Genomic DNA, 14482 nt, shown 5'->3' with positions numbered 1-14482 from the left:
TGATTAACTCTGGAAGTTTCGTGTCATAAAAAAGAGAAGTTCCGCATCGTAAAACGAGCGTGTAAATTGCTTCGGAGTTCTGATAAAAACTCTGGAAGTTTCGCGTCGTAAAACGAGCGTGTAAATTGCTTCAGAGTTATGATTAACTTTGGAAGTTTTGTGTCATAAAAAAGAGAAAAAGAAACGAGCGTGGAAATTGCTTCGGAGTTCTGATTAAAACTCTGGAAGTTTTGCGTCGTAAACATATTAAAAGCACGTGCGTGTAAATCGCGTCTGAGTCTCTGTAATACTGTGCCGTATCTGGAAGAGATCGGACAGGTTTCTGCGGAGGTGCTCTGGACGTTGCCGGTCGTAGCAGATCAAAATGATGAATGTGTAAATTGCTTCTGTGAGGTTGGATACTGTGCCGGGTTCGAAGACCGGACAGGTGTCTGGATGCCACTCTGGGAGTTTCATGTTTTTATAAGCGTGTAAATTGCTTTTGTGTTTTTTGAACAAGTTTCTGTAAATACTAGTTTTGAGTCGTAATATATAAGATGAACATGGTTTAAAATGATTCAGTCGGATGTTATAGAATTTGAAACTGAGGACGATTTTAACAAATTTGTAATTGATGAAGACATATCTGTGGTAAAACAAGACGATACAATTACGAGTCCTGACACTGAGGTTGATATAACTGAGGTTCGATCTGCGGACGATTTGAATAAACTGCTTAGACCTAAAGTTGAAAAAAGCTGGAAAATATAATAACAGGAGCGGCCCCTCCCCTACCCACGTAGGATGATAGCCTCGCTGTGCTCAGCTGCACTCTCTGCGCGCCCCCGCAAAGCGCGCCGCCTGCACAGGACGGAACACAGTCCACTTTCCGCCTCCACCTGAACTTGAGCTCTGAGGGAGTTCTCCTGTCTTCTTGTGGTTAAGTACACACACATACTACATTAACTGAGGTCGACATACTATGAATTGGAAGTGTACAACCATTTTTTATTAGATTTTTTGAAATGTTTTAGATAAATGCATTATTTTGCCAATTAAAAACGGTCCCCGGGATGGTTCTCACATTCTTCACAGCGTCTGAGCTGCTGACCTGCTTGGAGGAAGAGGAGGCAGTCCCTATGGTAGAGGAAGAGGAGGCCGTCCCTATGGTAGAGGAAGAGGAGGCAGTCCCTGTGGTCGAGGAAGAGGAGGAAGTCCCTATGGTAGAGGAAGAGGTTGCCTCGGTACACCGGCTCCGCTTGGCCTTCTCGTCTCGATGCCTTTGGCACATTTTCATGAACAAATCGATGTTCTTCTCCGATGCAGAATCCTGAGAGGCGGAGGCGGCCGCGCTCGGTCCTCTGGTCTTCAACGTCCATCCCTCACCTTCAGTCCTCGGTGGTTCCCCAGCGCTGCTCTTCCTCGTCCGTTCTTTCTGTTCAGCAGAATCCAAACTCACGCAGTTTTTTAAATTTGCATTTGCGCCTGTGGGCAGATGTTGTATCGGAGCCGCCTTTAGGTGTCTTCTCTGTCCTCTGGGCGACTGCCCCTGCATTGTTTGAGGGTTTTGAGGTTTCTTTTTTCAAAGTCTTACCCCTGACAGTCTTATGTTTATCTGAAAGTTCACGTTTTGGTTCTGAACATTCTTCTGGTTTATAAACCGGTTGTTTGGGGTCTCGTGTTTTTAACAGTTGGTCGGCAGCACCTTTAATGTGGCGGGTGCTTCGGGAAGGATCTTTAACAGGAGAGGATGAACACTTTTCTTGTTTTGCTGCAGAGCTACATGTCGAAGAACAAAAGAAAAATCACATTTAGAGATAATAAACAAACGTATTAATTAAGTGAATGATATCCAACGACATGATATCAACATTAATGTGTTGTTAAACATCAAGTAACCTGTATCTCACCTCTTCTTTTCAGCGTGGTTCCTCTTGACACGTTTGGAATTCTCAGAAACTTCTTGTTCCTTGGATGACTGAAAACATGGGGAACAAAACATTAAATGTCTTTCGACCATAACAAAACTATTCTGAGACAATTTTGATAGCTGTTGTAATTTGTTTTACTCAAATGCCAAATATGTGATGCTTGTTTGGGGTTTGGACGATTCTGTAACACCCTGTTCCGTGTCTCCTGTGTTCCGTGTCTCCTATGTTCCGTGTCTCCTATGCCTCCTGTGTCTGTCACGGAGGGTGTAACGTGGTGAGGCTCAGGCGCAGAAAGACAGGCTGGATTCAATATAAATAACAAAAAGGCGCTCTTTAATGAGGCAAAATAGTTGAAAAATAAACAAGGTCCAAAAGGGGCAGGCAGGCAGGCAGGGTCGAAGCAGGCAGGATCAGGAACACCTCAGGACGACGGGAAAAGGACAAGGAACAAGAGACGACAATCCAACAGGAGACAAGTGAAAGACTGACACAATATATAGGGGGAACACAGGTGTACGACATCAGACAGTAACGAGACAAGAGGGGCTGAGGGCAAGTGCAGGGAATTAAACAATTAAGACAGAGAAGACACAGAGATGACACAGGAGGCATAGGAGACACGGAACATAGGAGACACGGAACACAGGAGAGATAGAACAGGGTGTTACAGATTCAATATATGTCTATTTCTTCTTTGGGAAACTGACGGTTATTTTAAGTATCTTCACGTGAATCGATAATAATAATAATAATAGAGGAGTGTATCCTAATTAGGGCTGCAACTAACGATTATTTTGATAATCGATTAATCGGTCGATTATTTTATCGATTAATCGGATAAAAAACAAAAACACTTTAATTTTCAACCCTTTATTCAAAACAGGGTCTGTTCGGTCATGGAAAACCTGGAAAAGTCATGGAATTTTTAAATGGCTATTAGCAGGCCTAGAAAAATAAAATCCCAAAATATTTGGAAAAGTAATGAAAATGTGTTTTTTTCAAATTTGTATTTACACGGTATGCTTTGGAATTCTCATTGCTAGTTTAAATACGACATCTTCTCACTTTGTCACGTATAGATAGAGTTTTCACATAATGTTTCATCATGGAAATTTGGTTTAAAGTCATGGAAAGGTTCTGGAGATCCACTGGTCAGCATGTGATGGACCCGTCACAAACAGACTGACAGCTTTCCTCTCCTGAGCAGTGGTCCCCATGTGACCCCCTGAACAATATCAGAGACGCGTTCCGATTTATTATTATTTTTCACCTGGCCCGCTGCCGTTGAGATTACAGTGAGACGCGGAAAAAATGTGAAGTGGTGCTCTTCGCAATAAAACATATTTGATGGGACGTGTCGCGTCTCGGCCAATCAGCGTTCAGATGTCGACAGCGTTTGGGAAGTTAGGTTAGCTTGAATGTTAGTCCGCTACATTTGCTGCTGTCACGCTGCACGGTGTATCGATACTAACAAAGTACCCGTACGTTAAAAACGATGTGATTTAGCATATTTTTAGTCTCGATACTTCATTAAAAGAGCACACGATCAGAGCTCACGCGCTGCTCCGCTCCGTTAAATGACGTCTGAGCGAGTGGCGGCATGGCTTATCTCCGTTGCCTTTCTCCGTGGAAAAATATTTTCCGCTATCCGCCACGGAATAAATAACCACGTTTTCTACGTTATACTCTTGTGGAAATGCCACACACGTCGTGACATTTAGCGCCCTGGTGTCTGGGTTCATAACGTCACCCGGAGGCGCACTTAGCTCCGTGAATGTCTCCACTCTCCGACTACGTGAATGACTTCCGCATCCAGCGCCACGTGAGCAGCAGCAGCCAATTAGATTCATCAACAGAGGAGCAGCTCAGCGCTGATTGGCTCTCACAACGCAGCGTTCCGTCTCTCCTCTCCCACCGCTATGCTCTGGTTTCTCCTGCGCCGCTCTGCGCTCAACTCAACTTTGTTTATACTCCGTGACTTATTGAGCGCCGTAATAATCGCGCGACACAACGAATCGATAATAAAATTCGTTGCCAACTATTTTAATAATCGATTTTTATCGGTTTTATCGATGCGTTGTTGCAGCCCTAATCCTAATACCTTCTTACCTTTGTATCTTCTTCACTTGAGGATGAAGACTCCAAGTGCTTTCTCTTTTTGGATTGTTTTGACATTTTCCTGTGAATGTACATTTTGAAAAGGCGCAGTTTTTAAAATTTCCCATGGGTTTTAGTGATATTTATCTTGTATCCTGATAGTTTTCCATATGTGTTCAAGAGATCTAGCAATTCTGGCAACGACTCACCAGGCCGTTCAAGGTATGCAATGTCATCTGCGAAGAGGCTGACCTTATGTTCTACCCCGCACACTGTCACTCCTTGGATTCGTCTATTTTCCCGTATGGCTTGGGCCAATGGTTCAATAAAGTATGCGAACAGGGTTGGTGACAAACAGCATCCCTGTCTGGTTGATCTCTGTAGATCGAACTTGTTAGATAGGCTCCCGTTTATTTTGATTCTAGCTGTAGGTTCTTGATATAGGGTCCGAATAATCTGTATTGATTTATCATTGAATCCGAATTTCTCTAGCACTGTGAAAAGGAAAGTCCAATTTACCCTGTCAAACGCCTTTTCGGCATCTACACTAACCAGTATCGTGTCTCTTTTCTGTTTGTTTGCCTGATCTATAATGTTATCGTGCGTCTGTCGCCCGTTCACAAATCCCGTTTGATCCTCGTTGATCAAATCCTGTGTAAAGGCCTGCATTCGTTTAGCAATAATAGATGTATATAACTTGTAATCCAAATTTAGTATCGATATTGGTCGATTATTTCCGCATATTTCCCTATCTTTCCCCGGTTTAGGTATGACCGTTATTATTGCTTCTGTCCATGTTGGTGGTAATTTGCCTTTTTGTAATGTCCAATTGAAAGATTTAACTAACAGCGGAGCCAGTTCGTCCTTGAATGTCTTATACCATTCCCCTGGGTAGCCGTCACTCCCCGCCGCTTTCGCATTTTTTAATCTGTTTATTGCCTCCACCACCTCCTCTATTGAAATATCCCTCGTTAGGGTATCGTTCTGTGTCTGTCCTATCTTTGGTAGGTCTAGTGTGTCTAAAAAAGACTATCTCCTCTCTTGGTGCAGACTCTGGCTGTGTATATAATTCCTCATAATATCTTTGGAATATTCTTTCTATCTCCTCTGGCTCTGTTATCAATTGGTTCGTAAGGGGGTCCCTAATTTTATGTATTTGACTTGTTGCTAGTTGCTTACGGGTCCGTCTCGCAAGTAATTTAGTGGCTCTCGGGCCTATCTCATAATAACTTTGCTTATAGAAGAGAATCTTCCGTTCCATCTCCTCTGTTAGATGTTTCCCTATCTCTAATTTTACGAGCTTAATTTTATTTTGTGTGTCCAAGTCAGCTGAATTCTGGTAATCCCTTTCCAATGCTCTGTTTTTCTATATTTTCCGAATAAGTTTTTAATTTCATTTTTTTTGCGTAGGTCGCTTCCGAAATTAATCTCCCCCTCATAACTGCCTTCAAAGCGTCCCAAACCATCGTTGGCTCCACCATCTCATTGTCATTTTCCTTAACATATTTTTGTATTTCCAATTTGATTTAGTCCTTCCTTTGTTCATTATTCAGTAGACCCACGTTCAATCTCCAATTGGTTATTCTTTTCCTGTTACTGATGCCTATGTCAAGGTACAGCGAGTTATGATCAGACACATCTGCCCCTCCTATATGACATTCATTAACCCTGTGGACATTTCCTGAATCCACAAACAAATAATCTATTCTCGAGTGTACTTTATGCACCGCCGAATAATGCGTGAAGTCCTTCTCTAGTGGATGTAGATTCCTCCATATATCGACCAATCCCATCTCCTCCAATAATGTATTTACGTATCTTGATATTTGTATTTTTGATTTTTTAAGGCTTGTTGTGTCCATGTTATAATTTAAAACTACATTCATATCCCCCCCACAAAGTAAAATACCCTCTGTTTCCGCTGCGATAACATCAAATAGCAGTCTAAAGAAGTGTTTGTCACAGTCTGGAGGCGCATACACATTCACCAGAGTAACCATCACATTGTCGAGCTTCCCTTTCACAATAATATATCTTCCCTCCCCATCTCTTATCTCTTTTTCATATTCGAATTGTACCTGGTTTGATATCATAATCGTCACACCTCTTCTGGGACCTCCCTTAAACGAACTACTGTACACATTTCTATAACCGTACCTCTTTAGCTTGTCATGTTCTACTTTGTTAAGGTGAGTCTCCTGCAGATATATAATTTGGGCTCCATCCTTCTTTACTTTAGTCATAACCATGTCCCTTTTCTTGGGGGTATTCAAGCCATTAACATTAAGTGACACCAGTCTAACCCATCTATTCCTAGATCAATAGCCCTATTAAGCGACCTGAACAGCAGTAGGTTGAATACATAAGGAACATTCAACATTGCATAACGTGCAATAAAACATAACATGAAATTATAAAATGCAATAAAACAAAACACAAACTTGTTCCAAAGAAGGGGATGTCGTCTCCCCCAGGTCCCGTTGGTAGGTTGAGGGGGTATCCTCTCTCTCAGAAAGGGCCCCTCTCTAGAACCGAAAACAAACCCATTCCGTAGGGTTCCCCTCCGTCTAGTTATGTCCAACTCTCTCCTTTTAGTCTCTCTCAATCGGCGTCAGTTGCGTTGGATTTATTATAGGTCCGTTAACATGCCTGTCAGCCGACAAACTGGGTTCCATAATCCTTAGCACGTCCATTCAGGCCAGCGAGCCAGACTCATTTCCCCCGTTGAAACCCTTTCAGCTTCTCCTTTGCAGCAGCCGCTGCCGTCCTCCCCGTCTTGCTTTGGGTCGTCTGTTGCCATTCTGCCGGGTCTCGTGTCTTCTCCCTCCCTGCGGTCGCGGTGCCTTCTCCCGGGAGATCCACCCCGTAACCTCTCTTCTCCATGTCCCTCGCCACGTCCTCTGCACTGTCGTAAGTTTTGACTCCGCTTCCCCAGTGTATTCGCATCCTAGCTAGCGGGGTCTGGAAACGGATCTGTTCTTCCTTTAGAATTTTCTTTATGGGTCCGTATGCTTTTCTTTTCTGGACCACTTCAGTTGCATAGTCATGGTCGAAAAAAATCCTCTTCCCTCCTACGTGGATTTTCCTCTTCCATGCGTGACTGAGCACCATTTCCTTGGTCTCGAATTGTAGGAAGTTCACTGCCACTGATCTTGGGGGTGCGTTCGGAGGTGGCTTCTGTGCCAGGGCTCTGTGTGCTCGCTGTAGCGGGGTGTCGCTAGGCAATTCGAGTCCGGTGGTTAGGAAGCGCTCCAGATATTTGCTTGTCGAATTCTCCTCCGTGCCCTCCGGTATGCCAAAGATGCGAATATTATTCCTCCTTGACATGCCCTCGAGGTCTGTCAGTTTCTCCTGCATCCGTAGGGTCCGTGCCGCAATAGTTAGCATTTCGCCCTTAGCTTCCAGCTGCCATTCCTCCAGTTCAGCGACGCGTGTTTGGGCTTCCTCCATGTGGTCACGCTGCGTTTTCATGTCGGCATTTATTCCTTCGAATTTTCTTTGTTTCTTTCCGGAATTTTTCGAATTCTTCCTTTACCTCTCTCCTGACATCGATTATCCCTTGTTTGACTTCTTTAACCTCCTTTTTCACCTCCTCCAGTTGTTTGCCGATGGGTGCTAGCAAGTCCGTCAGTTGTTTTAGGCTAGCTGGTTCTGCACCTGCCCCGTTCTTCTCACCTCGCTTTCCGTTGTCAGAATTTGAATCCATTTTCTTCCTTTTCTATCTTCACTCAATATATATGTTTATTGTAATATTTTACACAGTTTGACCATAATGTGTCACTTTCATCCCATTCGGGGGGACGAGGTTTTTAAAGGTGAACCGTCAGCGTCCGTTCTCGGTTGTAATAAATGTGTAACAACCACAGAACATCCCTGTTGTCCCTGAATGAGTCACTCACTGCTGGCGACGTCCTGCTGCATGGACTGGCCCCACAGCTTGGGCTCCCGCTTCTTCAGACACACGTTTATGTACGACATGGCGGGAGGCGCCAGGCGGGCCACGGAGCTCGACGTGTGAAGTTTGGTCTTTAAAAATAATGAACTTTTAACTTTTAATTGCGATTAATGAATTTCAAAATGTGCGATTAATTAGTTAATTTTTTTTAATCGATTGACAGCCCTAATATATAGACATATATATACAGTATATGTATTTATTTTTCTTAGGATAAGCATATTAAAACTAGATATACATATATATACACACACATATATATACATAATCGTTCTCTCTTTAATACTCTAAGTTTCAGTTACAGGCCCTTAACAACTACAGAATAGAAACAGTCATCCTTCTTATTTTCAAGTGTGTGCGTGTGTGTGTGCGTGTCTACCTGTAGTCTTCTCGTGAGAAACAATCCAGAAGGTCTGTGGTGGTCAGTCTGGAGTCCATGTCAACGAACTGAAACACACACACACACACACACTACAGGGACGAGCGGTTCCCAGCTGGCGCTCGTGAAGGGTGAGGAGGATCAACCGTTCCCAAATGACTCTTATCTAGTTCTGAGGCTAAAGGCCGAACAACTAAAACCACGAGATTGAGAGGCGCCGGGGAGCTCGGTGGCGGCGAGGGGTACTGCACCTCGTCCGGGGTCACACGTGTTGACGATCTCCTTTAAACCTTTTGTGAAACCTCCGTGTATACACGAGTACATAAACCTTAAACACAAACGCATGAGAGACAACCGTTTGATGAAAAGAATAAATATGAATATAAATGTTTATATATGAATATAAGAAAATGTTCATGACTTTTCAAAAACTTTTGGGATTTTATGTTTTACGGACTTGGCCTGGAAATAACAATGTTTAAACTCCAGGACCTTCACACACACACACACACACACACCTGCTGAAGGCTCGGAGCAGCTGGGCGACCACGGACCGCAGCTCGTGCAGGCAGACCGCGGCGGCGGAGGCCCCCCCCCCCCACCGGCCTCTGCGTGGCGTCGTGGTCAAAGCCCAGAACTCTGAACACCTCAAAGCTGAAACATGACAGGGAAGCATGACCTTCAGGGGGGGATTGTAATCACAACAAACAACCTCCTCAGAGTGGCGTTGCTCTTGTTCTCTTCTTCATCGTCCTCAAATGCTCTGGAAGCGAGATCACGTGTCACACCCACCTCCTCTGAGACAGGCGGGCCCACGTGGTCTCAAACAGGGCCCACACCTCCTGGTGGGGGGCCGGGGGCCGGGGCGGCTCCTCCTCTTCGGTATCGTTCATGTCGACGTCACGGGCTGGAGCTTCACACTGCGCACACACACGCACACAATATGAATATATGCATCCTTCTCAACCCTTTCAAATCTGACAGAGAGTCTCTCGTTTGGAGACGTGTGAGTGGATGTGGTTGAATGAAGAGGAGCTGCTGACCGGCGGCGGCGGCCGCAGCGCGTTGTCGATGTTCTCCATCGTGGAGACGGCCCCGGGGACGAGTCGCGACCTTTCCCTGAAAACGTTGACGAGCTCCTTCGCTTGCCGGACGGCGGCCGCCGTCGTGTCGCAGGTCGCCGTTTGGCCTGAGGAGACAAACGAGGGATATACAGTATACATACATACATATATACAGTATACATATATACATATAAATCAGGCATGTGACCATCAATGCACATGAAGGTTTACACATATTTCTATGACTGTTGATTCTTTTGAACTCATGAACATATCAACATATCAAGACTTCTCCCGCGTGGAGAACCTGTGGGTCAAACATGACTCACCTGATAAGGACGTACAGGTATACATGACATACAATGCATCAGCCTATATAGGAGTCCATTTTTCACAGAGAAATGGGGGAAGGGGGTAACACTCACCCCTTCTGCAGGATTCCCCTCGATCACCGTCAGGTTCTGTCTGGCTTGTTGAAGGTTGGGGTCTTCCAACTGTGCGGTCCCAAACTGTCCTGGGCTTCCAGCATTTTCCTCTTCGGCCATGGGGAACTCAGAAAACACTTCGTTTGATGAGGCCTCAGTCGGTGGTGGGTCCTCCCTTGCTGGGGCCTCTGCTGGGGCCTGGGCTTCCTCGTCCGTTTGCTCTGCTGATGAACCAGTCGGGCTAGATGGCGCTGCACAGGCATGTAGCAATTTGGTATTCTGGGTGCTCCGAGGTCTGTTTTTTCGGTTTCTCCTGTTGCTCGTCATCCTGTCGGCCCACAAACGCCAGAATATGGGGCAGTCCCGACCAATCAGCATTGGCACCGGCAAATTTTCTACCACTCCGGCCATGACTTCGAAAGTTCCCCTTGTGGTCTGAACCTTAATGTGGGTGGTGGGATAATTCCGCGAATCCCCATGGACACAGGAGACTGGGATAGGGGGCCCTCGGGTGCCAGTTGTCAGCCCGGGTCGTAAGAGAGTGACAGCACTCCCCGAGTCCAGTAGGGCTTCTGCATCCTGGTCCCCTATTCTGACGGGAAGTTTTGGGGCCCTTGCGCCCTCATGGGCCCAGCAAGTGGTTAGGTAGCTGCCGGCCTTCTGTTGTGGATCTGATGAGCCTGCCGTCGGCATCAAGACGTCATTCACCGGACAATTCAAAGCTAAGTGGCCCTCTTGGCCACAGGTGAAGCACTTCCGGCGGTCCGGATTCACGAGGGGTCGACGCTGGGGCGGCGGTCGGGCCTGTCCCACCTGTGGAATCTGGCGGTGTAGTGGTGGTGGAGTCACTGGGTCCTTAGTCCACCTTGGCTTGTTTCCCTCTTGCCGACTGCTCCGCATCAGCTCCACTGTGACCTGGTGGTTTTCCAATACGTCAACTAGATCATCCACCGTCTTTGGGCTGCTTTGGGAGGCATGTAGTTTGGCATCCCTGGGTAGTGCTCTAACACAACGGTCCATCACAACTCGGTCCAGGGCTGAAGGTCCAGCTCCCGTGGTTAACCAACTGCGTGTCAGTCTCATCAGGGTTGCAACCTGTGGCCGTACAGGAGCAGTAGCGTCATATGACCAGGAGTGGAACTGTTGGGCCCTGGTCTGGAGGTTGTGTCCATAATGGGCTAAGATGGTGGCTTTTAACACGTCATAATTATTTACTTCGGAGGGGCCGAGGTCCCGACAGGCCTCTTGTGCATCACCTGTTAAAAACGGGGCTAGTATCCCTGCCCACTCTGCTGGAGGCCACCTCTCTCTCTCTGCCGTTCTCTCAAAAACCCTTAGGTAGGCTTCAATGTCATCATCGCCCGTCTGCTTGGTGAGCACTTTACTGGGTTCCGTCGGCCTCTCTGGTCTCATCAGGTGCTGACCCAGAGTTGTCATAGCATCCTGTAATGCTCTTAGGCTCTGTGTCTGCTGGGTTTGCGTCTGCACGAGCTGTGCTAGGGCGTCCTCCATAGCACTGCGGGACTCTCTGAGTACCTATTTTATACAGAATCTCTTGCGATAGATCGCCGTGCCCGCATCCTCCACCAAATGTGGCAACCCGGGGGACTTGGAGGTGAGATTCGGTATAAAATCAGGAGACTCAGAGACGTAGCGCAAAATAAAGTGTCTTAATAAAACGTATAGGAGAAGGGGGGAATGGGCATCTAACGGCAACAAAGGATTCTTCCCGGTTGGGGTCTTTGGTCTCACACCTGGTGTGAGACGGTTCCGATCTCCTGTACGGGCAGAGCAGAGGAGAGAGGTGAGAGGGTCCAGTTACCTCCGGTCTGTTGCGGCTCCTCTCCTGAGGTTCCAACGTTCCTTCTTCTCTCCTGTTCAGGCAGCTCTCCCCTGATGCCTTCCAGTGGAGGGTAGATATAGTCTGTGTATCATCAGCTGATGGGCTGCAGGTGTGACCACTCCCATGTGCCAATTGGCTGTAGCACCTGCACTGGGAAGTACGCCCCGTGGATCACTTCCCCCAACCTGAGCTTTGGGATCCGCGTCCTGGGCCTTGTCTGCTCTGCTTTTCCCCCTGGTCTGCCACAATATATACATGCATATATACATAAGTACATGCATAAATACATCCATAAATATATACATAAATACATCCATATATAAATATATTCATAAATATATACAAATGTAAATAAATGTTAAATTTGAGTTATAACATCAATATATATGTTTATTGTAATGTTTTACACAGTTTGACCATAATGTGTCACTTTCATCCCAGTCGGGGGGACGAGGTTTTTAAAGGTGAACCGTCAGCGTCCGTTCTCGGTTGTAATAAATGTGTAACAACCACAGAACATCCCTGTTGTCCCTGAATGAGTCACTCACTGCTGATGGCGACGTCCTGCTGCATGGACTGGCCCCACAGCTTGGGCTCCCGCTTCTTCAGACACGCGTTGATGTATGACATGCTGAGAAGCGCCCGGCGGGCCACGGAGCTCGACGTGCCCCGCCTCTTTTTCAGGGAGTCCAGCTCCTGCAGGACCACCCAGGGGATCAGCACGATGGGGAAGCCCACGGCTGGGAGAACAGGAAGTGGGGAGGGAGAAAGCAACTTTTGATGATTCCATATCAACACCAATACATTTTATTATTAGAATTTAGAAATAAATGAAATAGAAACAAAATTGGAAATCATACTTTCTTGGAGCAGGTTTTTTATGATAATTTCTTTTCTGTCTTTTTCAGCTATTGATTGTGTGATGACATTATTTCTTTGTGAGCAGATGCTTAGTCTCTTCTTTGCATACTTTAGATGAGTGATTCTCAACTGGTGGGACCCGTTTTTAGGGGCCAAATACAAATTAGAATTTTTTATTTATTTTTTTATCCTGTGATTTTATTTTGAAGGGATTTTTTTGGGGTTAGGGATTTTAGGATAATTAAATTAAACATCCTACTGAACATAAAATCCAGCTTCTCCCAATAGAAATCCCTCCAGATCCTTCCTGCTAAGATAACTATACTATTAAAGTAATAACAATTATCTGGAAAATTTGAGGACATGGAATATATATAATATCTGCTGCAGAAGAACTTCAAGCATGGGGCCCCCAGCTGAACAAACATAATTATTTAACATATTAAATCACCATAAATCATTATTTAATCCTTCTAATCACCTCCAAGGCCGTGGGCTTTGATCTTCTTCACGTAATCCAGGTGACTGATCAGAACGTTTGTATCCAGAACAAGGAGGTCTTGCCGAGGAGCTTGTTTAGCTGTCAAAAGAAAAGTTCATACGTATTATAGTTTGTTGTTGATTGTCAAAAGTTAACAACGATAAAATAAAACTTAAATTAAAATGGACATAACTTCAGCCAATGTTCAGACCCTGTGTGGGTTACGATAAGAATCTTTTTCTTTTCTTCATTAAACAGAATTTTGATAGTTTATTAATTAGTTTTATTCATAAATACCAACTATGTGTCGGTTGTTTGGGGTTTGGACGATTTGGTTGCACAAAACAATTAATATATATTTATTTATGTGTACGGATCAGATTTGTAATTTTTTCACTAGACATCATTTTGTGATGACTTTGTTCTGTTTTATTAACATTTCAGACTATGTTCCACAGAGAATATAAATGTCCACTTATCATCTCTCAATGCAACACTACGTACATAGTGAGTCTGTAGCGCCCTCCCGTGGCGGGTCGATGTCCATGCAGGTGAGCTCCGCGTAGACCTGCAGACCGTTCACCTCCAGTCGCCTCCCGGAGCGCGTGAGCTGTTCCATCACCTGCATCTGCAGAGCAGCAAACGACATGTAAACACGGCCATGGCGTTTTTTTTATATAATGCAGATGTCATTTAATACGCTAACTGACACAATGAATTACAATAAATTGTGTGTGAAAAGAAATGTCAAGAAAAGCAATAAATGTGAAAACAAAGTGACTCGTTCAGATTAAATGAATACTACTTTTGCTCTTTTCAATGCTAATGTTGTAAATAAAAATGAAAAGGCTAGATTCACACTCAAGTGCCACATGTCGTCATCATGGCGGCCAAGGTTTGATTTCCGGTGGTCCCTTTGCTGCAGATCCTCCCCTGTGCTGCTTGTGTGTCTCTCTAGCTCTAACACAAATAAAGAAAAAAACATCTTAAAAACAAATAATTGCTTGCGTCTGGCATTTAAATGGATTATAATCTCACCGTGTTGCTGGGTGTCATTAAGGTCACGAAGTTGTTCCATCCAAGTTGGATTATAATGTCTGAAAGGTGGTCTTCAACATCCATCCCTCACCTTCAGTCCTCGGTGGTTCCCCAGCGCTGTATCATCTATTTGTTTTTTTCATGTCAAGGTCATGAATTATATATAGTGAAGTGTTCATCGTTGCAACAGATTCAAGGCCAAAAACCCCAAAGACTATACAGGAACTCTTTATCTGGGTAACACATTTTAAAAAACCATTTAAAAACTTGAAGACTGTTGAAAACGACTGGATAATGACCTGAGTTGAAGAAGTCGATCAGGTGTGTCGTTGTCCAGCTGCCTCCGTGAGGCCACCTGGCCGAACACAGCGATCCAGTGCTTCTTCAAGCACCGCAGGACATCGTGGAGAGTCCACGGCGGCTTCAGGA

The 14482-nt window shown here is 45.2% G+C and overlaps 1 protein-coding gene across 1 annotated transcript; it reads right to left on the bottom strand.

The window, feature by feature from the left end:
* Positions 1-332: 332 nt before the first annotated feature.
* LOC130208252 (uncharacterized) lies at positions 333-14365 on the bottom strand. The gene is made up of 10 exons (XM_056437285.1): positions 14353-14365; positions 13520-13643; positions 13016-13114; positions 12222-12413; positions 9385-9530; positions 9134-9261; positions 8860-8995; positions 8342-8409; positions 1890-1957; positions 333-1758 (listed from the first exon to the last, which is right to left on the bottom strand). Exons 2-10 carry the CDS (start codon positions 13641-13643, stop codon positions 1664-1666), a joined length of 1056 nt encoding a protein of 351 aa, XP_056293260.1. The 5' UTR covers positions 14353-14365; the 3' UTR covers positions 333-1663.
* Positions 14366-14482: the final 117 nt, after the last annotated feature.

Source organism: Pseudoliparis swirei, chromosome 18 (assembly GCF_029220125.1).
Source record: "Pseudoliparis swirei isolate HS2019 ecotype Mariana Trench chromosome 18, NWPU_hadal_v1, whole genome shotgun sequence".
Lineage (NCBI taxonomy): Eukaryota > Metazoa > Chordata > Actinopteri > Perciformes > Liparidae > Pseudoliparis > Pseudoliparis swirei.
This window is presented reverse-complemented; position numbering and strand designations above follow the sequence as displayed.

Excerpts from the sequence above, each read along its gene's own strand:
- LOC130208252 (XM_056437285.1), bottom strand. The coding sequence starts at position 13,643 with ATGCAGGTGATGGAACAGCTCACGCGCTCCGGGAGGCGACTGGAGGTG. Across the intron at positions 9,531-12,221 it reads GCAGGACGTCGCCATCAGCA|GCCAAACGGCGACCTGCGAC; the intron begins GTGAGTGACTCA and ends TTGTCTCCTCAG. Across the intron at positions 1,759-1,889 it reads AACCACGCTGAAAAGAAGAG|CTCTGCAGCAAAACAAGAAA; the intron begins GTGAGATACAGG and ends TTCGACATGTAG.